The sequence below is a fragment of the Rhinoraja longicauda genome, chromosome 16, assembly GCF_053455715.1.
Source record: "Rhinoraja longicauda isolate Sanriku21f chromosome 16, sRhiLon1.1, whole genome shotgun sequence".
NCBI lineage: Eukaryota > Metazoa > Chordata > Chondrichthyes > Rajiformes > Arhynchobatidae > Rhinoraja > Rhinoraja longicauda.
The window spans coordinates 824,257-848,966 of NC_135968.1; the positions used below are offsets into that span (position 1 = coordinate 824,257).

A 24,710-nucleotide genomic window follows, 5' to 3' on the forward strand; every position below is an offset into this window, starting at 1 on the left:
CACCCGTGCCGACGTCCGGCCGTGGGACATTCCGCCCTTACGTGCCATCGGCCCTCCGGAACTGCGCCTTTGTGTTCCTGCGCCGTGTCGCCCACCGGACGCCACTCCAGAGGCCGTATAAGGGCCCGTACCGGGTGCTGGAGCACGGACAGACAACCTTTGTCTTGGACATGGGGGGCCGGCCGGAGGCCGTGTCAATTGACCACCTGAAGCCGGCCCACTTAGACATCGACCAACCGGTGCGGGTTGCCCAGCCTCGGCCATGAGGTCGCCCACCCTTCCGGGACCCACCACCTGTTCCTCCAACTGTTCCTCCCCCGGCCCCTCTGTCGACTGATTACCGTACGCGGTCCGGTCGGGTTGTGCGACCACCAGTGCATTTCGTGCCTCCGGTTCTAGGGGGGGTCCTGTGGCGGCTCCCAAGGGTCGGGCCATACTACTACCGACCCCTCGGCACGGGAATGGACCAGTCCAGGGAGGCGATCCGGTACCATGTATATAAGGACAAGGTTTTGGGCGCGAAGCCATTCCGGCAGACTCGACCCGTCTGATAACCGAGGTATAATAAAAACATAACGTCCCCGAAATACCTGGCTCCTTGCCTTTATTTCGGGCCTCTATCGACGCGCCACAATGCTTACTTTCAGTGACTGATGTACAAGCACGCCGAGGTCTCGACGTACCTCCCCTTCTTCTAATATTGGCTCATTACCGTTCCGTGAACCGAATTACCGGTGTCAGGGGTTTTGGGGAGAAGGCAGGAGAATGGGATTAGGAGGGAGAGATAGATCGTCCATGATTGAATGGCGGAGTAGACTTGACGGGCCAAAAGGCCTAGTTCTGCTCCTGTCACTTATGACCTTATACAGGGAGAAACCTTGTCTCCATGCTGGATCACACATGTCTAGCACTCATCGTAATTCCCTTTATCCCGTGTCCGTACACTGCGGACGGATCAATTGTAATCGTGTGTTGCCTTTCTGCTGACTGGTTAGCATGTAACAAAAAAGCTTCTTCTCACTGCACCTCGGTACACGTGACAATAAACTAAACTGAACCCTCCCGCCGCTAGGAGGCGCTGCATTCAGAGGACCAGAGACACTTTTTTTAAAAACACATTTATTTCATTGGAATACAACTTGGATCCAAAGGGGTGAACGAGCAAAAGTCCTTGTTTACCGCCGCCGGAGTCTTGTGGCCGTCCAACGGCGAAGAGCGCGATGCCACCGTTTGGAGATGTTGGGGGAACGAGGGGGAATGACTGCAGATACTGGTACAAATCGAAGGTATTTATTCACAAAATGGTGGAGTAACTCAGCAGGTCAGGCAGCATCTCAGGAGAGAAGGAATGGGTGACGTTTCGGATCGAGACCCTTCTTCAGACTGATAGTCACAGGACAGGGAGACACAGCGACAAGGAAATGTAAGGTGTTACTCCAGCACTCTATTATCTGAATGGAGACAGGTTAAGAAAAGGGTATGTACAACGAGACCTGGGTGTCCTTCTGCAGCAGTCATTGAAAGTAAGCCTGCAGGTACAGCAGGCAGGGAAAAAAGCTAATGGCATGTTGGCCATAACGAGAGGAGTTGAGTAGTGGAGCAAAGAGGTCAACTGGCCATCCCCTTTTTCTGAAATTGTGACCCCTCTTTCTGGACTCCCCCAACATCGGAAACATTTTTCCTGCATCTACCCTGTCCAAACCTTTCATAATTTTATATGTTTCTATAAGGTCCCCTCTCTTCCTACTACATTGCAGCGAATAGAAACCCAGTCTAGCCATCCCTGGCTAACCTACGCTGCACAACCTGAAGAGCAAGAATGTCCTTCCTCAAATTAGGAGACCAAAATTGCACACAATATCCCAAGTGCAGTCTCACCGGTGTCCTGTACAGCTGCAGTAGGACCTCCTTGCTGCTAAACTCAAATCCTCTCCCAATGAACGCCAACATGCCATTAACATTCTTCTTTGCCCACTGTACATCCCCTTCTCCTAATATTGGCTCATTACCACTCCGTGAACCGAGATACGGGTGTCAGGGGTTTTGGGGAGAAGGCAGAAGAATGGGGTTAGGAGGGAGAGATAGATCGTCCATGATTGAATGGCGGAGTAGACATAATTCTGCTCCTGTCACTTATGACCTCATACAGGGAGAAACCTTGTCTCCACGCTGGAATCACACATGTCTAGCACTCATCGTAATTCCCTTTATCCCGTGACCGTTCACTGCGGACGGATCAATTGTAATCGTGTGTCGCCTTTCTGCTGACTGGTTAGCATGTAACAAAAATGCTTCTCACTGCACCTCGGTGCACGTGACAATAAACTAAACCCAACCCTCCCACCGCCAGGAGGCGACACGGCCAGAGACACTTTATTAAAAAAGACATTTATTTCATTGGAATACAACTTGGCTCCAACGGGTGAACGAGCAAAAGTCCTTGTTTACTGCCGTCGGAGTCTTGCGGTCGTCCAAGGGCGGAGAGTGAGATGTTTGGAGATGAGGGGGAACGGCTGGGGGACGGAAGCGGTGCCTGTGGATTAATCCTGACTATTTCGCCAGCGAGAACAATACAGAGGAATGAAGAAGAGATGGCCCTCGGAGGGGGGGGGGGGGGGGGCCTGTCGATGACTGGTCAGCTCGGACCTTGCATCCCATCCCAAGAATGGACATCGCATTGCCGACAGGGCCAAGTAGGACTGATAATGGGAACACTTCTCCATCCGGTTCCCACCACAGATGGCTGACCTGCTGAGGTCTACCAGCACTTTGGTGGGGAATGGACGGGCGACGTGACAGGTCGGGCCCCTTCTTTGGACTGATGGAGTCGGGGCAGGAAGCTGGAACAATGAGATGGGTTCTGGACAAAGCCTGGCAAGTGATAGATGGACACAAAATTCTGGAGTAACTCAGCGGGACAGGCAGCATCTCCGGAAAGAAGGAATGGGTGACGTTTTGGGGTCGAGACTGAAGAGGGACTCGACCCGAAACGTTACCCATTCCTTGCAGCATTTTGTGTCTGCCTAAACAGCGCCTGTCCACAGTGCGTTGTCCCAGCAGGCTGGAGGAGCTAGAAAAGGCCTTGCCACAGAGCTGGCAGGTGAAGGGGCGCTTGCCGATGTGGACCCGCCGGTGCTCCAGCAGGTGGTCCAGGCGGGTGAAGGCCTTACCACAGGATGGGTAGGGGGACACTCAACGCTGTGGGTACGCCGGTGCTGCCACAGGCTACACATGCGTGTGAAACTCTTGCCACACGCGGCGCACACAAAGGGTCCCTCTCTGATGTGTATCCACCGGTGCTCCCGCAACCCCTCTGCACTTTAAACATTAGTGAGTTGGCACGGGAACAGGCCCTTCGGCCCGCCGAGTCTTCACCGACCAGCGATCCCCTAACACTTTCCTACGCACACTGGGGCAATTTACATTTATACCAAACCAATTAACCTCCAAACCCACACGTCTTTAAAGTGTGGGAGGAAACCGGAGCATCCAGAGAAGACCCACGCAGGACATGGGGAGAACATGCAAACTCCGTACAGATAGCACCTGTAGTCAGGATGGAACCCGGGTCTCTGGCGCCATGAGGCAGCAACTCTACCTCTGCGCTACTGGGTGTTTAAGAGGCTTTTAGACAGGCACATGGATATACAGGGAATGGAGGGATATGGATCACTCTTGAATCGATTGCCGCACTGGGGAGAGCCGTTCACGAGCGTGGGCCCGCCGGTGCTGCCGCAGCCCTCGCGAGCTGTCAAACGCCTCACCGCAGTACTGGCAATTGTAAGACTGGCCACTGGTGTGGACGCGCTGCTGAGACGGGGAGTGAGACGCCAAAGCAAATCGCTCACCATTCACAGGGCTGTGGATGGGACGGTCGCCGGCGTGCACTCGCTGGTGCTGGAGCAGGATGGAGGAGCGGGTGAAGCCCTTGCCACACTGGGAGCAGATGTAGGGGCGCTCGCCGGTGTGGATGCGCTGGTGCTCCAGCAGTCTTTCGGAGCTGGTGAAGCCCTTGCCACACTGGGCACAGGTGAAGGGGCGCTCGCCGCTGTGCATCCGCTGGTGCACCAGCAGTCTGGTGGTGAGGGTGAAGCCCTTGCCACACTGGGCACAGGTGTAGGGGCGCTCGCCGGTGTGAGTACGCTGGTGCTCTAGCAGGGCGTTGGAGTTGGTGTAGCCCTTGCCGCACTGGGCGCAGGTGAAGGGGCGCTCGCCGGTGTGGGTGCGCTGGTGCTCCAGCAGTTTGTTGGAGCGGGTGAAGCCCTTGCCACAGTCGCTGCAGGTGTACGGCCGCTCCACGGTGTGAATGCGCCAGTGCACCTTCAACTGTGGCAGTGACTTGAAGCTCTTGCCGCAGTCAGAGCAGGTGAATGGCCGCTCACTGCTGTGCACCCGATGGTGCTGCCTCAGCCCCGATGACTGGGCAAAGCTGTTGCCGCAGGTGGAGCAGACAAAGGGCTTTTCGCCCGTGTGCACCTGCCAGTGGATCTTCAGCGCCTGCACCGTCTTGAAGGTCTTGCTGCAGTCGGAGCAGCTGAAGGGGCGTTCTCCCATGTGCACCCGCCGGTGGGTCTCCAGCAGGTACAGATGCTGCCAGGCCTTGCCACACACGTCGCACTTATAACTCTTCTCCGTGTTGGGCCCCGTCATGTGGTCCTCCACCGAAGCTCAGCCTGCACACCAAGCAGATGGGGGGGAGGGGCGCTCACCGGCACCCTGGCTGCCCTCAATGGCCACTCACGTCCCAGTCCCTCCGTCCACAGCAACGGTTCCTAAACCCTGCAGGAGAACACAGAGGGACAACAAGCTGGCAAACAGGACATTACTAACACGTGAAGGGGAGGAGGGGTGTGAGGGGGGATGTATGAGGGAGGAAGGCCACACCGAACTGGGGGCGCCAAGCATCCGGGCACCACGCCGAGCCTCCCGCCCACCCGTGAGCCGCCCTGCGCCGTGACTTCATCTGCACGCAAGGCGCCATGACATCTCCGCCCCATCACGGCGAAGGGCAGCTGGCTGTCGGACGTGCAGGCAGCTCAATGCAATGTCTGGATGCTTGGCACCCCCAGGTCGGTGCGCCTCCCCACCTCTCCTCACTTCCACCGCCCTCATCCCCCTTCCCCACCTCCCCCCCTTGCCTCCTCACCACCTCTCCCCTCACCTCCCCTCCCTTCTCCCCTTGACCCCGCTCCCTTCCACTGCTCCGACTGCGGCAAGAGCTTTTTGAATTCGTCGGGGCTGAGGCTTCAAGTCGATGCCGGATACTAGGAGCATGGAAAACCAGCTGGGAACAGACATCGCGACCTCCTCAATTCACCGTCGCACCGAACACCACAGCCCCACCCGGCTCGGATATGCCCCGCAAAGAGTGGGTCGCCCTGAACCAGCTCCGCACAGGGGTCGGCCGGTTCAACGCCAACATGCATCGTTGGGGGTTGCGTCCATCAGCAGCCTGCGTGTGTGGAGCAGACCAGCAAACAGCGCAGCACGTCATTTTCGACTGCACTGTCCTCCGTCCCCCTGGTGGAGGGGTAGACCTCACAGCCCTTGACAAGAGCAGGCGAGCTCGCCGGTGTGCAGGCGCCAGTGCACGTTCAAATCCGGCATCTGTTTCTTCTTGCGTTTGAGGCAGCAGGAGTTATGCAACGCCCTCTAGGCGCTGTGGCCAGTGCAATGTGCTGTTGTCAAGGGCCGTGAGGTCTACCCCTCCACCAGGGGGCTTCCCCTGCGCTCAGTGCGGCGAGGCCTTCACCCGCTCCTCCAACCTGCTGAAGCACCAGTGGCCCCGCTGCAGCTTCTGTGGGCCCGGGGGCCGGCCGTGCCCAGGCAACCGTTGCTAGGGCGGGATGGACGGCTACGATTGGCGAAAGGCGCCGTCTGTCCGAGGGGCGGGGCTGCAGCCTGACCTACAGGACGCGCTCACCTGCGACGAGGGGGCTCTGATTGGTTGCTCGGCGGGAGAGGGTGATACCTGGTTTTTGTGACCTGGTCATGGAGGTGGGACCTGCTCCTATTGGTCGATAGCTCTGCCCGTCAGCGCGCAAAAGGCGGGACCTGGTCGCTGTGACGTGGAACACGCCGGGAGCCCAGGTGGGCAACAGCCGCCGCCGCTCGGCCCCGCGTTCTTACCCCCACCCCATCCTTCCTTCCCGAGGGCGATCCCGCGGCCGGCGACCCAAGGAGCCGGAGTACGAGGCGTGCGGGCGCGGGGTGTGTTGGATGTGAGTGAGTGAGGTCTGGGCCAAAGATACTAGAGTAACTCTAGTATCTTTGGTCTGGGCGCCCTCTTGGTCCTCCGACTATCGCGCCCGCTGTCGGTTGAAGACCGCGGTGCAGCGCCTCTGGTCGGTCTCCTTCATCAGTGATTGTAGTTGGGGAAGGAAGCTGGAAGGGAGGTGAGGGTGGGACAAACCCTCACTTGCACCTCCTCCAACCTCATCTACTGTATCCGTTGTTCAAGATGTGGACTCTTATACATCGGCGAGACCAAACGCAGACTGGGCAATCGTTTCGCGGAACACCTTCGCTCAGCCCAGCTGAACCAACCTGATCTCCTGGCTGCTGGATTCTGCTTCCCACTCCCACACTGACCTTTTTGTCCTCGGTATCCTCCAATGTCAGAGTGATGCTCAACACAAATTGGAGGAACTGCATCTCACAAGCTTACAATGACCTGTTTCCTTTATCATCGTTACTTTATTGCATATCTATCATTCATTATTCTTTATCTCTCCACATCACCATCTATATCTTTAGTTTCCCTTATCCCAAACCAGTCTGAAGGGTCTCGACCCGAACCGTCACCCATTCCTTCTCTCCAGAGACGCTGCCTGTCCCGCTGACTTCCTCCAGCTTTTTGTGTCTATCTTTAAGTAACAGATGGATACAGGTGAGGGGGAGGACATGATTGGCAGATGGGTGGACAATTGCCAGAGATGGGAAGAACAGAAAAGGCTGTGAGTGAAGATGAGCAGAATGTGAAGGCATTGGTGAAAGGGGAGGGGGAAACGGGTCACGTTCAGGTGGGGCACAGGGAAGAGAGAGGAAAAAAACGGGATAGACACAAAAAGCTGGAATAAGTCAGACAGCATCTCTGGAGAAAAGGATTGGGTGACGTTTTGGGTCGAGACCCTTCTTCAGACTGACTCAGGGAAGAGGGAGACTATAGATATGGAAGGGTGAGGTGTGAAAATGACAGGACAAAGCAGATGCTACAGACAACGAGACTTAACAAGATGACTTTGAAGATGGTATGACATGAGTGGGGGCGCGATGGAGAGAGAGGGGATGTAAGGGTTACTTGAAGTTAGATAAATCAATATTCATACCGCTATCAATAAAAGGGAGGTAATAGTTAACTAAAATCAGAGAATGACATTTCTCTAACTTCTCTAACAATAAAGTTTGACAAGTAGCCAAGTGTCCCGACCCGAAACTTTGCCCATATTTTTCCCCCAGCACTTTGTGCCTATCTTTGGTCATCACAAGGAACATCAGATGCTGGTTCATGCACAAAAAGACACAAAATCCTGGAGGCTGCATTTGTGGAGAACATGGATAGGTGACGTTTCACAGAATGCTGGAGCAACTCAGCGGGTCAGACTGCATCTGTGGTCAACATCGATCAGCAATGTTTCAGGTCTGAAGAAGGGTCATGACCGTCCCTTCTCCATGTTCTCCACAAGACAGACACAAAAGTGCTGGAATAACTCAGCCGGACAGGCAGCATCTCTGGAGAGAAGGAACATTCTTCAGCGACAAGCAAATGTAAGGTGTTACTCCAGCACTCTATTATCTGAATGGGGACAGATTAGGAAAAGGGTATGTACAACGAGACCTGGGTGTCCTTCTACAGCTGTCACTGAAAGCAAGCCGGCAGGGAAAAAAGCTAATGGCATGTTGGCCTTCATAACGAGAGGAGTTGAGTAGAGGAGCAAAGAGGTCAAATGGCCATCCCCTTTTTCTGAAATTGCGACCCCTCTTTCTGGACTCCCCCAACATCAGGAACATTTTTCCTGCATCGACCCTGTCCAAACCTTTCATAATTTCATATGTTTCTATAACGTCCCCTACTAAATTCCAGCGAATAGAAACTCAGTCGACCTATTCTTTCATCATATGTCAGTCCCGCCATCCCTGGCTAACCTACGCTGTACTACCTCAGGAGCAAGAATGTCCTTCCTCAAATTAGGAAACCAAAATTGCACACAATATCCCAAGTGCAGTCTCACCAGGGCCCTGTACAACTGCAGTGGGACCCCCTTGCTCCTAAACTCAAATCCTCTCCCAATGAAGGCCAACATGCCAATAGCTTTCTTCTTTGCCCGCGGTACCTGCATGCTGTGGCGGCTCCCAAGGGTCGGGCCATACTACCGACCCATCGGCACGGGAATGGACCAGTCCAGGGAGGCGGTCCGGTACCATGTATATAAGGACAATTTTTGGGCCACATTGGTGACCCCGACGTGACTAGGATGGACAAACAATGGATAGCCGACCGTCCGTCCGGCTCGCAGGCCGACCAGGCCGCAGCTGTCGACGCGTTAGCCATCAAGCTCCCGACCTTCTGGACCACCTGGGCTCGCGTTTGGTTTTACCAAGCGGAGGCCCAGTTCCAGCTGCGGGGCAGCACAACGGATGACACCCGTTTTTTCCACCTGGTGGGGGCCCTTGACCAGGACACGGCCGAAGAGGTAACGGAGTTCCTCCAGGATCCCCCCGACCCACGATAAATATGAAGCCCCTAAGGAGCTGCTGCTCCAAACCTACGGGCTAACCCGAATGGAGCGGGCCGAAAGGCTCCTCCACATGCCGGGCCTCGGTGACCGGCGCCCATCTAGCCTCCTGAAGGAGATGGTCGCGCTGCTCGACGGGCACAGACCGTGCCTAATGTTTGAATACACTTACCTGCAGCTGCTGCCGGCCGACATTCGCCTGCAGCTCACCGACGCCTCCTTTGCAGACACACGGGCCCTCGGCAGGCGCGCGGAAGCGCTGTGGGCGGCGCGCCGTGATGACGTCAGCGTGCTAAACGTCACTCGAGAAGCGCCCGATTTTCTCCGGTCCGGCGGGGGAGCTGTGGAAGGAGTGACAGCTATGCCCCGGAGGCCTGCGAGATCGCCCCCGGTGGCCATTGCGGGTCCTGCACTCGCACATGCACCTGCAGTCCCACACCAGCAGGCTCCAGCCAGCACCAGCAGGAGGTACTGGTGTTATTACCACCCGCGCTGGGGTGCGGCAGCCCGACAATGCCGCCAGCCGTGCACGTTCCCGGGAAACGCCGAGGCCGGCTGCCAATAGTCCCCGCGGCGGCCAGCCAGATTCACCGCCTCTTCCCCTGGGATCGGCGCTCCGTGGGCCGCTTCCTCGTGGATACCGGGGCGGAGCTGAGCGTCCTGCCCCCTTCGCCGCTGGACATTCGTTCTGGGAAGCGGGGGCCCATCCTCACCGTGGCAAACGGGAGCCACATTCAGACTTATGGCGTCCGCACATTCCACATCGTTTTCGGCGCCAGTCATTTCACGTGGCAGTTCACGATCGCCGACGTCTCCCAGCCGTTGCTCGGGGCTGACCTTCTGCGGGCTCATTCCCTCCTCGTGGACGTCAGGCAGCAGCGCTTGGTCCACTCCGCCACGATGGAGCCCATTGCGCTGCGGCTGAATGAGCCCATTATACGTCCGCTGTCGTCCGTGGACTCCCATTTCGCTCGGGTTCTGGCGGAGCTTCCCGATATTATGGCCCCGCAATTCCGGTCATCGACCCCCAAGCATGGGGTGTTCCATTATATAACAACTACCGGCCCACCCCTCCACGCACGAGCACGCCGACTGCCGCCTGAGAAGCTACGCCTGGCACGACAGGAGTTCCGCACGATGGAATCCTTGGGGATCGTCCGCCCTTCCAACAGCCCATGGGCATCCCCACTCCACATGGTCCCCAAGGCAAACGGGGGCTGGAGACCTTGCGGGGATTATCGGCCGCTGAACGTCGCTACCGCCGAGGATTGAGACCCCGTGCTAGGCTTCTGGGCTAGGGGTGACTTGTACAAAAGGGACGGGTTGCATCTTAACAGCAGGGGGACAAACATTCTGGCAGGCAGGTTTGCTAGTGTGACACCTGTGGCTTTAAACTAAGTAGTGGGGGGGAGGGGTTAACAAATTGTGAATATGAAGATGAGGTAAAAGGGAATACAGGAGATATTGCAAAAGACTCTAGGAAGAATGGGAACAGAAGTTCCAGAGCGGAAAAGAAATTAAGGGCAGGGACAATTGTGAACGATGTGAGAGGGGAGGTAAATACAGAAGTTAAAGTGTTGTACTTAAATGCGCGTAGTATAAAAAATAAAGTGGATGAGCTTGAGGCTCAGTTAGTCATGGGCAAGTATGATGTTGTAGGGATCACTGAGACATGGCTACAAGAGGACCAGGGCTGGGAACTGAATATTCAGGGGTACACAACGTATAGAAAAGACAGACAGGTGGGCAGAGGGGGTGGGGTTGCTCTGATGGTAAGGAATGATATTCATTCAATTGCAAGGGGTGACATAGAATCAGGAGATGTTGAATCAGTATGGATAGAAATGAGAAATTGTAAGGGTAAAAAGACCCTAATGGGAGTTATCTATAGGCCCCCAAACAGTAGCCTCGACTTAGGGTGCAAGTTAAATCAGGAGATAAAATTGGCGTGTCAAAAATGTAATGCTACGGTGGTTATGGGAGATTTCAACATGCAGGTAGACTGGGAAAATCAGGTTGGAAATGGACCCCAGGAAAGAGAGTTTGTAGAGTGCCTTCGAGATGGATTCTTAGAACAGCTTGTACTGGAGCCTACCAGGGAGAAGGCAATTCTGGATTTAGTGTTGTGTAATGATCCTGATCTGGTAAGGGGACTAGAGGTAAAAGAGCCATTAGGAGGCAGTGATCACAACATGATAAGTTTTACTCTGCAAATGGAAAGGCAGAAGGGAAAATCGGAAGTGTCGGTATTGCAGTATAGCAAAGGGGATTACAGAGGCATGAGGCGGGAGCTGGCCAAAATTGATTGGAAGGAGGCCCTAGCAGGGAAGACGGTAGAACAGCAATGGCAGGTATTCCTGGGAATAATGCAGAGGTTGCAGGATCAATTTATTCCAAAGAGGTGGAAAGACTCTAAGGGGAGTAAGAGACACCTGTGGCTGACAAGGGAAGTCAGGGACAGCATAAAAATTAAGGAGAGGAAGTATAACATAGCAAAGAAGAGTGGGAAGACAGAGGATTGGGACTCTTTTAAAGAGCAACAAAAGTTAACTAAAAAGGCAATACGGGGAGAAAAGATGAGGTACGAGGGTAAACTAGCCAATAATATAAAGGAGGATAGCAAAAGTTTTTTTAGGTACGTGAAGAGGAAAAAAATAGTCAAGGCAAATGTGGGTCCCTTGAAGACAGAAGCAGGGGAATTTATTATGGGGAACAAAGAAATGGCAGACGAGTTAAACCGTTACTTTGGATCTGTCTTCACTGAGGAAGATACACACAATCTCCCAAATGTTCTAGGGGCTGGAGAACCTAGGGTGATGGAGGAACTGAAGGAAATCCACATTAGGCAGGAAATGGTTTTGGGTAGACTGATGGGACTGAAGGCTGATAAATCCCCAGGGCCTGATGGTCTGCATCCCAGAGTACTTAAGGAGGTGGCTCTAGAAATAGTGGAAGCATTGGAGATCATTTTTCAATGTTCTATAGATTCAGGATCAGTTCCTGTGGATTGGAGAATAGCAAATGTTATCCCACTTTTTAAGAAAGGAGGGAGAGAGAAAACGGGTAATTATAGACCAGTTAGTCTGACATCAGTGGTGGGGAAAATGCTGGAGTCAATTATAAAAGACGAAATTGCTGAGCATTTGGATAGCAGTAACGGGATCGTTCCGAGTCAGCATGGATTTACGAAGGGGAAATCATGCTTGACAAATCTACTGGAATTTTTTGAGGATGTAACTAGGAAAATTGACAAGGGAGAGTCAGTGGATGTGGTGTACCTCGACTTTCAGAAAGCCTTCGACAAGGTCCCACATAGGAGATTAGTGGGCAAAATTAGGGCACATGGTATTGGGGGTAGGGTACTGACATGGATAGAAAATTGGTTAACAGACAGAAAGCAAAGAGTGGGGATAAATGGGTCCCTTTCGGAATGGCAGGCAGTGACCAGTGGGGTACCGCAAGGTTCGGTGCTGGGACCCCAGCTATTTACGATATACATTAATGACTTAGACGAAGGGATTAAAAGTACCATTAGCAAATTTGCAGATGATACTAAGTTGGGGGGTAGTGTGAATTGTGAGGAAGATGCAATAAGGCTGCAGGGTGACCTGGACAGGTTGTGTGAGTGGGCGGATACATGGCAGATGCAGTTTAATGTAGATAAGTGTGAGGTTATTCACTTTGGAAGTAAGAATAGAAAGGCAGATTATTATCTGAATGGTGTCAAGTTAGGAGGAGGGGGAGTTCAACGAGATCTGGGTGTCCTAGTGCATCAGTCAATGAAAGGAAGCATGCAGGTTCAGCAGGCAGTGAAGAAAGCCAATGGAATGTTGGCCTTCGTAACAAGAGGAGTTGAGTATAGGAGCAAAGAGGTCCTTCTACAGTTGTACCGGGCCCTGGTGAGACCGCACCTGGAGTACTGTGTGCAGTTTTGGTCTCCAAATTTGAGGAAGGATATTCTTGCTATGGAGGGCGTGCAGCGTAGGTTCACTAGATTAATTCCCGGAATGGCGGGACTGTCGTATGTTGAAAGGCTGGAGCGATTGGGCTTGTATACACTGGAATTTAGAAGGATGAGGGGGGATCTTATTGAAACATATAAGATAATTAGGGGATTGGACACATTAGAGGCAGATAACATGTTCCCAATGTTGGGGGAGTCCAGAACAAGGGGCCACAGTTTGAGAATAAGGGGTAGGCCATTTAGAACGGAGATGAGGAAGAACTTTTTCAGTCAGAGGGTGGTGAAGGTGTGGAATTCTCTGCCTCAGAAGGCAGTGGAGGCCAGTTCGTTGGATGCTTTCAAGAGAGAGCTGGATAGAGCTCTTAAGGATAGCGGAGTGAGGGGGTATGGGGAGAAAGCAGGAACGGGGTACTGATTGATAGTGATCAGCCATGATCGCATTGAATGGCGGTGCTGGCTCGAAGGGCTGAATGGCCTACTCCTGCACCTATTGTCTATTGTCTATTGTCTATTGTCTATTTGGCTGGGGCCACGATATTCTCGAAGGTGGATCTGGTGCGAGGTTACAACCAGATCCCGGTCCACCCGGAGGATGTGCCCAAGACGGCAATCATCACGCCGTTCGGACTCTACGAGTTTGTACGGATGCCGTTCGGCCTCAAGAACGCCGCACAGTCATTTCAGCGGTTAATGAACGGCGTGTGTCGCGGGCTGGATTTCCTGTTTGTCTACCTTGACGACATGTTGGTAGCCAGCCGCTCGCGGCAGGAGCACTGTGCCCACCTCCGGCAGCTTTTTCAGCGGCTCAGCGAGCACGGGTTGGCTATAAACCTCGCCAAGTGCCGCTTTGGCGTGGCCACAATCGACTTTCTCGGCCACCGTGTGTCCTCGCAAGGAGCGGTTCCCCTGCCGGACAAAGTAGACGCCATCCGCCGGTTTCCCCGTCCGTCCTCGGTGCGTGGCCTGCAGGAGTTCGTCGGCATGGTGGCCTTTTATCACCGGTTCCTGCCATCCGCGGCCCACATCATGCGACCACTATACGAGCTGCTGGCGGGCAAGCGTAAGATCGTCGTGTGGACCGACGAGGCGGTAACAGCCTTTGATGGCGCGAAGGAGGCCCTGGCTCGGGCTGTGCTGCTGGTTCACCCACGGGAGGATGCCCCGACAGCCCTTACGGTGGATGCCTCAGAGTTGGCGGTTGGTGCCGTACTGGAGCAACTGACGGACGGGGGTTGGCGCCCCCTGGCCTTCTTCAGCCGGCACCTCAGCAACGCCCAGAGGAAGTACAGCGCCTTCGACCGCGAGCTCCTCGCCCTGTACCTGGCCGTTTGTCACTTCCGCTATTTTCTGGAGGGCCGTCCGTTCACCGCTTACACGCACCACAAGCCGCTCACGTTCGCCCTGGCAAAGGTCTCCGACCCATGGTCCGCCCGACAGCAGCGCCAGTTGGCCTACATCTCGGAATTCACCACCTCCATCCGCTTCATCGAGGGGAAGGAAAACCGGGTGACCTGGCTTCATCCTCAGCGGAGCTCGTATACGGGTCCCCGCTCACGGTGCCCGGGGAGTTCGTGCCCTCGTTGCCGGGGCGAGAGGAACCGCCCTCATCCACCCTACAGCGCCTCCGAGAGCGAGTTGGCAAGCTCGCACCCGTGCCGACGTCCCGCCTTGGGACATTCCGCCCTTACGTGCCATCGGCCCTCCGGAACTGCGCCTTTGTGTTCCTGCGCCGTGACGCCCACCGGACGCCACTCCAGAGGCCGTATAAGGGCCCGTACCGGGTGCTGGAGCACGGACAGACAACCTTTGTCTTGGACATGGGGGGCCGGCCGGAGGCCGTGTCAATTGACCACCTGAAGCCGGCCCACTTGGACATCGACCAACCGGTGCGGGTTGCCCAGCCTCGGCCATGAGGTCGCCCACCCTTCCGGGACCCACCACCTGTTCCTCCAACTGTTCCTCCGCCGGCCCCTCTGTCGACCGATTACCGTACGCGGTCCGGTCGGGTTGTGCGACCACCAGTGCATTTCGTGCCTCCGGTTCTAGGGGGGGTCCTGTGGCGGCTCCCAAGGGTCGGGCCATACTACTACCGACCCCTCGGCACGGGAATGGACCAGTCCAGGGAGGCGGTCCGGTACCATGTATATAAGGACAAGGTTTTGGGCGCGAAGCCATTCCGGCAGACTCGACCCGTCTGATAACCAAGGTATAATAAAAACATAACGTCCCCGAAATACCTGGCTCCTTGCCTTTATTTCGGGCCTCTATCGACGCGCCACAATGCTTACTTTCAGTGACTGATGTACAAGCACGCCGAGGTCTCGACGTACCTCCCCTTCTTCTAATATTGGCTCATTACCGTTCGGTGAACCGAAATACCGGTGTCAGGGGTTTTGGGGAGAAGGCAGGAGAATGGGATTAGGAGGGAGAGATAGATCGTCCATGATTGAATGGCGGAGTAGACTTGACGGGCCAAAAGGCCTAGTTCTGCTCCTGTCACTTATGACCTTATACAGGGAGAAACCTTGTCTCCGTGCTGGAATCACACATGTCTAGCACTCATCGTAATTCCCTTTATCCCGTGTCCGTACACTGCGGACGGATCAATTGTAATCGTGTGTTGCCTTTCTGCTGACTGGTTAGCATGTAACAAAAAAGCTTCTCACTGCACGTGACAATAAACTAAACTGAACCCTCCCGCCGCTAGGAGGCGCTGCATTCGGAGAACCAGAGACACTTTTTAAAAAAAACACATTTATTTCATTGGAATACAAATTGGCTCCAACGGGTGAACGAGCAAATGTCCTTGTTTACCGCCGCCGGAGTCTTGCTGCCGTCCAACGGCGAAGAGCGAGATGCCACCGTTTGGAGATGAGGGGGAACGAGGGGGAATGACTGCAGATACTGGTACAAATCGAAGGTATTTATTCACAAAATGCTGGAGTAACTCAGCAGGTCAGGCAGCATCTCAGGAGAGAAGGAATGGGTGACGTTTCGGATCGAGACCCTTCTTCAGACTGATAGTCACAGGACAGGGAGACACAGCGACAAGGAAATGTAAGGTGTTACTCCAGCACTCTATTATCTGAATGGAGACAGGTTAGGAAAAGGGTATGTACAACGAGACCTGGGTGTCCTTCTGCAGCAGTCATTGAAAGTAAGCCTGCAGGTACAGCAGGCAGGGAAAAAAGCTAATGGCATGTTGGCCATAACGAGAGGAGTTGAGTAGAGGAGCAAAGAGGTCAACTGGCCATCGCCTTTTTCTGAAATTGTGACCCCTCTTTTTGGACTCACCCAACATCGGAAACATTTTTCCTGCATCTACCCTGTCCAAACCTTTCATAATTTTATGTTTCTATAAGGTCCCCTCTCTTCCTACTACATTGCAGCGAATAGAAACCCAGTCGACCCATTCGTTCACCATATGTCAGTCTAGCGATCCCTGGCTAACTTACGCTGCACAACCTGAAGAGCAAGAATGTCCTTCCTCAAATTAGGAAACCAAAATTGCACACAATATCCCAAGTGCAGTCTCACCAGTGTCCTGTACAGCGGCAGTAGGACCTCCTTGCTGCTAAACTCAAATCCTCTCCCAATGAACGCCAACATGCCATTAACATTCTTCTTTGCCCACTGTACCTGCATGCTCACTTTCAGTGACTGATGTACAAGCACACCAAGATCTCGTCGTACCTCCCCTTCTCCTAATATTGGCTCATTACCACTCCGTGAACCGAGATACGGGTGTCAGGGGTTTTGGGGAGAAGGCAGAAGAATGGGGTTAGGAGGGAGAGATAGATCGTCCATGATTGAATGGCGGAGTAGACATAATGGGCCGAAAGACCTAATTCTGCTCCTGTCACTTATGACCTCATAGAGGGAGAAACCTTGTCTCCACGCTGGAATCACACATGTCCAGCACTCATCGTAATTCCCTTTATCCCGTGTCCGTTCACTGCGGACGGATCAATTGTAATCGTGTGTCGCCTTTCTGCTGACTGGTTAGCATGTAACAAAAATGCTTCTCACTGCACCTCGGTGCACGTGACAATAAACTAAACCCAACCCTCCCACCGCCAGGAGGCGATACGGCCAGAGACGCTTTATTAAAAAAGACATTTATTTCATTGGAATACAACTTGGCTCCAACGGGTGAACGAGCAAAAGTCCTTGTTTACTGCCGTCGGAGTCGTGCGGCCGTCCAAGGGCGGAGAGTGAGATGTTTGGAGATGAGGGGGAACGGCTGGGGGACGGAAGCGGTGCCTGTGGATTAATCCTGACGCCTTTCGCCAGCGAGAACAATACAGAGGAATGAAGAAGAGATGGCCCTCGGAGGGGGGGGGGGGGGCCTGTCGATGACTGGTCAGCTCGGACCTTGCATCCCATCCCAAGAATGGACATCGCATTGCCGACAGGGCCAAGTAGGACTGATATTGGGAACACTTCTCCATCCGGTTCCCACCACAGATGGCTGACCTGCTGAGGTCTACCAGCACTTTGGTGGGGAATGGACGGGCGACGTGACAGGTCGGGCCCCTTCTTTGGACTGATGGAGTCGGGGCAGAAAGCTGGAACAATGAGATGGGTTCTGGACAAAGCCTGGCAAGTGATAGATGGACACAAAATTATGGAGTAACTCAGCGGGACAGGCAGCATCTCCGGAAAGAAGGAATGGGTGACGTTTTGGGGTCGAGACTGAAGAGGGACTCGACCCGAAACGTTACCCATTCCTTGCAGCATTTTGTGTCTGCCTAAACAGCGCCTGTCCACAGTGCGTTGTCCCAGCAGGCTGGAGGAACTAGAAAAGGCCTTGCCACAGAGCTGGCAGGTGAAGGGGCGCTTGCCAATGTGGACCCGCCGGTGCTCCAGCAGGTGGTCCAGGCGGGTGAAGGCCTTACCACAGGATGGGTAGGGGGACACTCAACGCTGTGGGTACGCCGGTGCTGCCACAGGCTGGACATGCGTGTGAAACTCTTGCCGCACGCGGCGCACACAAAGGGTCCCTCTCCGATGTATATCCACCGGTGCTCCCGCAACCCCTGTGCACTTTAAACATTAGTGAGTTGGCACGGGAACAGGCCCTTCGGCCCGCCGAGTCTTCACCGACCAGCGATCCCCTAACACTATCCTACGCACACTGGGGCAATTTACATTTATACCAAACCAATTAACCTCCAAACCCACACGTCTTTGAAGTGTGGGAGGAAACCGGAGCACCCAGAGAAGACCCACGCAGGACATGGGGAGAACATGCAAACTCCGTACAGATAGCACCTGTAGTCAGGATGGAACCCGGGTCTCTGACGCCATGAGGCAGCAACTCTACCTCTGCGCTACTGGGTGTTTAAGAGGCTTTTAGACAGGCACATGGATATACAGGGAATGGAGGGATATGGATCACTCTTGAATCGATTGCCGCACTGGGGAGAGCCGTTCACGAGCGTGGGCCCGCCGGTGCTGCCGCAGCCCTCGCGAGCTGTCAAACGCCTCACCGCAGTACTGGCAATTGTAAGACTGGCCACTGGTGTGGACGCGCTGCTGAGACGGGGAGTGAGACGCCAAAGCAAATCGCTCACCATTCACAGGGCTGTGGATGGGAAGGTCGCCGGCGTGCACCCGCTGGTGCCGGAGCAGGCTGGAGGAGCGGGTGAAGCCCTTGCCACACTGGGCACAGATGAAGGGGCGCTCGCCGGTGTGGATGCGCTGGTGCTCCAGCAGTCTTTCGGAGCGGGTGAAGCCCTTGCCACACTGGGCACAGATGAAGGGGCGCTCGCCGCTGTGCATCCGCTGGTGCTCCAGCAGTCTGCTGGTGAGGGTGAAGCCCTTGCCACACTGGGCACAGGTGTAGGGGCGCTCGCCGGTGTGAGTACGCTGGTGCTGTAGCAGGGTGTTGGAGTTGGTGTAGCTGTTGCCGCACTGGGCGCAGGTGAAGGGGCGCTCGCCGGTGTGGGTGCGCTGGTGCTCCAGCAGTCTGTGGGAGCGGGCGAAGCCCTTGCCACACTGGGTGCAGGTGAAGGGGCGCTCGTCGTTGTGGTTGCGCTGGTGCTCCAGCAGCCTGTGGGAGCTGGTGTAGCCCTTGCCGCACTGGGCGCAGGTGAAGGGGCGCTCTTCGGTGTGGGTGCGCTGGTGCTCTAGCAGTCTGCGGGAGCTGGTGTAGCCGTTGCCGCAGTCGGAGCAGGTGAAGGGGCGCTCACTACTGTGCACCCACTCATGCTCCTGCAGGCTGTTGAAGCGGGTGAAGCCCTTGCCGCACTGGGCGCAAATGTAGGGGCGCTCGCCGGTGTGACTGCGTTGGTGCTGTTGCAGGTTGTTGGAGCGGGAGAAGCCTTTGCCGCACTGGGCGCAGGTGAAGGGGCGCTCGCCGGTGTGGGTGCGCTGGTGCTCCAACAGTCTGATGGAGCGAGAGAAGCCCTTGCCGCACTGGGCGCAGGTGAAGGGGTGCTTGCCGGTGTGGGTGCGCTGGTGGTCTCGCAAGCTGCGGGAGCTGTTATAGCCCTTGCCGCACTGGGCGCAGGTGAAGGGGTGCTCGTCGGTGTGGGTGAGCTGGTGTTCCAGCAATCTGCTGGAGAAGGCGAAGCGCTTTCCGCAGTCACTGCAGGTGTAAGGACGCTCACCACTGTGCGCCAGCCGGTGTTGGTGTAGTTCCCTTAACCGGACAAAGCCCTTGCCACAGGATGAACAGCAAAAGTCCTTCTCGCCCGTGTGCACACACCGTCGTGTCTCCAGGAATGCACGGCTGCTGCCAGGCCTTGCCACACACGTCGCACTCATAACGCTTTTCCTTGGGCCCAGTCAAGTGGTCCTCCACCGAAGTTCAGCCCGCACATCGAGCAGATGGCCCCGTCACAGCAACGGCTCTTAAACCCTGCAGGAGGGGAACACAGAGGGTCAACAAGCTGGAAAACAGGGGTTGAGGGGTCTGGGGGTTGAGAGGGGCATGGGGGAAGGTGAAGGGGAGGGAGGTTTGAGGGTGAGAGGGGGGGTGTGTGTGAGGATGTGTGACGGGGCGGAAAGGTGAAGGGGGATGTGTGAGAGGGGGGGGCCGCGCCGACCTGGGGGCGCCAAGCATCCGGGCACCGCGCCGAGCCTCCCGCCCACACGTGAGGCAGCATTTGTCGTGACATCACCCGCACGCACGGCAGCATTTGACGTCACCGCTCCGTCACGGCGAAGGGCGGCTCGACGCAGTGCCCGGATGCTCGCAGCCCCCAGGTCGGTGCGACCCGCCCCACTTGCCCCCTCAGCCCCCACCTAGTGACCTCCCCTCACTTCCACCGCCCTCATCCCCCTTCCCCCTCTTGCTTCCTCACCCACCTCTCTCTGTACTGTGGCAGCGCCTAACGGCTGCGGCTCGCTAGCAGTCTGTTCATCTTTTTTCCTTTTTTTTTTGTTGTGTGTCGGTGTTGGGATGGTGTTTGTTTTTTTTGGGTTGTGTATGTGTGGTGGGGGGGTGGTGGTGTGGGTGGGGGGAAACCTTTCTCTTTTAGGTCTCTTCCTCACGGCGCGGGGTGCGGCTCGGCCGCGGGGCCTTCCATCGCCCAGCGCGGCTCGGCCGCTGGACTTTTCATCTCCCGGTGCGGCTCGGCCGCGGGGCCTTCCATCGCCCAGTGCGGCTCGGCCGCTGGACTTTTCATCTCCCGGTGCGGCTCGGCCGCTGGGCCTTCCATCGCCCGGTGCGGCTCGGCCGCTGGACTTAACAGTGCCCGGTGCGGCTTGGCCGCGGGGCCTTCCATCGCCCGGTGCGGCTCGGCCGCGGGGCCTAACATCGCTGGTGCAGCTCGACCACTGGACTTAACAGTGCCCGGTGCGGCTCGGCCGCGGGGCCTAACATCGCCCGGCGCGGCTCGGCCGCGGGGCCTAACATCGCCCGGCGCGGCTTGGCCGCGGGACTTTTCATCGCTGGTGCGGCTCGGCCGCTGGACTTAACATCGCCCGATGCGGCTCGGCCGCGGGACCTAACATCGCCCGGTGCGGCTCGGCCGCGGGACTTAGCTGCGCACGGCTCGGTCGCTGGGCCTTCCATCGCCCGGCTCGGCCGAGAGACGTTTCAGTGCCCGGTGCGACTCGGCCGCGGGGACTCCCATCCCCTTGCGGGGACTGTGTGGGCCGGTCAGGGACGAGCTGTCTGTCCGTGGGCGTGGGGAAGAGAGTGGAAGTTTTGTTGCCTCCATCACAGTGAGGGGGTGTTTGGAGTCACTGTGATGGATGTTTGTGTTGGGGTCATGTGTCTTGTGTTCTTTTTTGTGTGTGACTGCTATGTAGTTTCGTTCGGTACCTTGGTACCGAATGACAAATAAAGCTCTGTTGTTGAACTGTTGAACTTCCTTACCCCACCTTCCTCCAGAAGTCGCTGCAGAGGAAGAAAGAAAGTGCGTCGCGATCTCCCGCCGCCAGGGGGCGGTGCAATCGTAGGACCAGAGGCGCTACACTGCGGCCTTCAACCGACAGGGAGTGCTAGAGTCGGAGGACCAGAGGGCGCCCAGACCTCGCTCCCTCACCCCTGCAAGCCTCGGGCTTCGGGTTGGCGGCCGCAGGATAGCCCTCGGGAAGGAAGGAGTGGAGGAAATGGACGCGGGGCCGAGTAGCAGCGGCGGTTCCCTACCGGAGCTCCCGGCGCTGAGCGAGCGGAGGTCTCGTCCCGCCCGACGTGACCGGAGACCAGGTCCCGCCCCCTTCCCCACCGACGGGCGCGCCATTGGGACCTCGGACAATGGGAGCACGTCGCGCCTCCGCGGCCTCACGTCACAGAGCACCAGGTACCGCCCCCTCACGACGACGCACCAATCAAAACCGCACCCCCGCCCCCCGGACAGACAGCGCGCTCCGCCAATCGGAACCGCCCATCTCGCCCTAGCAACGGAGCTAGACCGATCAATCAGGCGTCACGTCCCGCCTCCGGGCCCCCAGAAGCCACAGCGGGACAGGCCGCATCTCTGGGGAGAAACAATGGCGACGTTTCGGGTCGAGACCCTCCCTCAGATTGAGAGTCGCCAGAAAGTGAAAGATGTATAGACGGTGATGTGGAGTGAAAAGCTTTTACATAGAAACACACAAAGAACAAGTGCAGGAGTCGGCCATTCGGCCCTTCGAGCCAGCACTGCCATTCAATGTGATCGTGGCTGATCATCCACAATCAGTACACCATACCTGCTTTCTCCCCATAACCCTTGATTTCGTTAGCCCTAAGACCTAAATCTAACCCTCTCTTTAAAACATCCAGTGAATAGGGCCCTTGCCCGGCAGGCGAGGTCACGACCGCTGACCCGTACTGTTGCCACGCAACGCCTTCTGGAGTACAAGCGGTGTACTGGAGGCAAGCACTGCCAGTAATTACTATGGCTGCCAGTTCAGCGGAACTGTCTTCCGTCCCAGCAGCCCTTGAATTGTCGCAGGTTTTTGCCAGAATTCTGCCAGACTCTGAAGCCAAATTCACCACTAAACATGCACACTAAACTTGGCAGGTATTTAGATTCTTAGACCACTGGGGTCTGTTTGGGGGTAAGGGGGAATTGTACAAAAGGGATGGATTGCACTGTAACAGGTGGGGGACCATCATTCTGGCAGGCAGGTTTGCCACTGCTACACGGGTGGTTTTCAACTAAATAGGGGGGGTGTCAAATGGGATGGTCAAGGATGGAGTGAAAGGGAAAGCGAGTAAAGGGATAGCTAATGAACTCGGAATAAACGGGAAAGAAAGCTCGTAAATGAATAGGAGAGTATGGCAAAGTGTAATGAGAATCGATGTGAAAGGTGAGATGAATAACGAATTAAAAGTATTGTACATGACTGCATTAAGTATAAGAAGTAAAGTAGATGAGCTTGAGGCTCAGTTAGAGATTGGTAGATATGACATTGTGGGGATTACAGAGACGTGGCTGCAGGAGGATCGGGCCTGGGAACTTAATATTCAGGGTTATACATCCTATAGAAAGGACAGGCAGGTGGGCAGAGGAGGTGGGGTGGCTCTGTTGGTGAGGGACGAAATTCAGTCCCTTGCGAGGGGTGACATAGGGACTGATGAGGTAGAGTCGCTGTGGATAGAGTTGAGGAATTGTAACGGTAAGAAGACGCTTATTGAAGTTGTCTACAGACCCCCAAATAGTAGCCCGGATATAGGGTGTAAGTTGCAGCTGGAGTTAAAGCTGGCATGTAAGAAAGGCAATGACACTGTGGTGATGGGGGATTTCAATATGCAGGTAGACTGGGAAAATCATGTTGGTTCTGGGCCTCAAGAAAGAGAGTTTGTAGAGTGCCTCCAAGATGGATTCTTAGAGCAGCTTGTGCTGGAGCCTACCAGAGAAAGGGCAAATCTGGATTTAGTGTTGTCCAATGAACCAGATTTGATAAAGAGAACTCGAGGTAAAGGGGCCGCTTGGAGGTAGTGATCATAATATGATTAGTTTAAATCTGCAATTTGAGAGGGAGAAGATTAAATTGGAAGTGTCAGTGATGCAGTTTAACAAGGAGGACTATGAAGGCATAAGAGAGGAGCTGGCCAAGGTTAACTGGAAAGGGATCCTAGCAGGAATGATGGTGGAACACCAATGGCAGGCATTTCTGGGCATAATCCGGAAGACGCAGTATCATTTCATTCCAAAGTGGAAGAAAGATTCTAAGGGGAGTAGGAGGCAACTGTGGCTGACAAGGGAAGTTAGGGATGGAATAAAACTACAACACAGCAAGAGTAGCAGGAAGCCAGAGGATTGGGAATCGTTCAGAGGACAACAGAAGTTAACAAAATGGGCAATACGGGCTGAAAAGATGAAGTACGAGGGGAAGCTAGCCATGAATATAAAGATGGACAGTAAAAGCTTCTTTAGATATTTTAAGAGAAAAAGATTAGCAAAGACAAATGTGGGTCCCTTGAAGGCAGACATGGGTGAAATTATTATAGATAACAAGGAAATGGCAGAAAACTTGAACAGCTACTTTGGATCTGTCTTCACTAAAGAAGGCACAATCTCCTAGATGTACTAGGGGACAGAGGATCTAGGGGGATAGAGGAACTGAAAGAAATTTGCATTAGGCGTGAAATAGTATTGGGTCGACTGATGGGACAGATGGTTGATAAATCCCCAGGGCCTGATGGTTTGCATCCCAGGGTAATCAGTGAGGTGGCTCTAGAAATAGTGGACGCATTGGTGATCATTTTCCAATGTTCAATAGATTCAGGATCAGTTCCTGTGGATTGGAGGATAGCTAATGTTATCCCACTTTTCAAGAAAGGAGCGAGAGAGAGAAAACGGGGAATTACAGACCAGTTAGCCTGACATCAGTGGTGGGGAAGATGCTGGAGTCAATTATTAAAGAGGTAATAACGGTGCATTTGTATAGCAGTAAAAGGATAAGTCCAAACCAGCATGGATTTATGAAGGGAAGTCATGCTTGACTAATCTTCTGGAATTTTTATTGAGGATGTGACAAGTAAAATGGTTGAAGGGGAGCCAGTGGATGTGGTGTGTCTGGAGTTTCAGAAAGCCTTTGATAAGGTCACACACGGGAGATTGGTGAGCAAAATTAGAGCACATGGTATTGGGGGCAGAGTGTTGACATGGATAGAGAATTGGTTGGCAGACAGGAAGCAAAGAGTGGTCGTAAACGGGTCCTTTTCAAAATGGCAGGAAGTGGCGAGTGGAGTGCCGCAAGGCTCGGTGTTGAGGCCGCACCATATATTCACCATATATATTAATGCTTTGGATGAAGGAATTAGAAGTAACACTAGCAGGTTTGCAGATGACACAAAGCTGGGTGGCAGAGTGAACTGTGAAGAGGATGTTAGGAGGTTATCCTCTATGGCAGCAAAAACAAGGAGGCAAATTATGATCTCAATGGTGTCAGGTTAGGTTGGTGGAAGTGCAGCGAGACCTGGGTGTCCTTGTACTCCAGTCACTGAAAGTTGGCATGCAGTTACAGCAGCCAGTGAAGAAAGCTAATGGCAAGTTGGCCTTCATAACGAGAGGATTTCAGTATAGGAGTAAGGAGGTTCTGCAGTTGTATAGGGCCCTGGGAAA

General features: G+C 54.8%; 1 protein-coding gene across 1 annotated transcript; it reads right to left on the bottom strand.

The window, feature by feature from the left end:
* Positions 1 to 1,123: 1,123 nt before the first annotated feature.
* On the bottom strand, positions 1,124 to 21,439 carry LOC144601045 (uncharacterized). The gene is given in 7 exon segments (XM_078412980.1): positions 1,124 to 4,626; positions 5,563 to 5,613; positions 13,233 to 13,238; positions 17,509 to 17,606; positions 17,609 to 17,701; positions 18,300 to 19,564; positions 21,302 to 21,439. Coding segments are annotated over 6 exon segments (2,376 nt in total). The 5' UTR covers positions 19,471 to 19,564; positions 21,302 to 21,439; the 3' UTR covers positions 1,124 to 3,669.
* Positions 21,440 to 24,710: the final 3,271 nt, after the last annotated feature.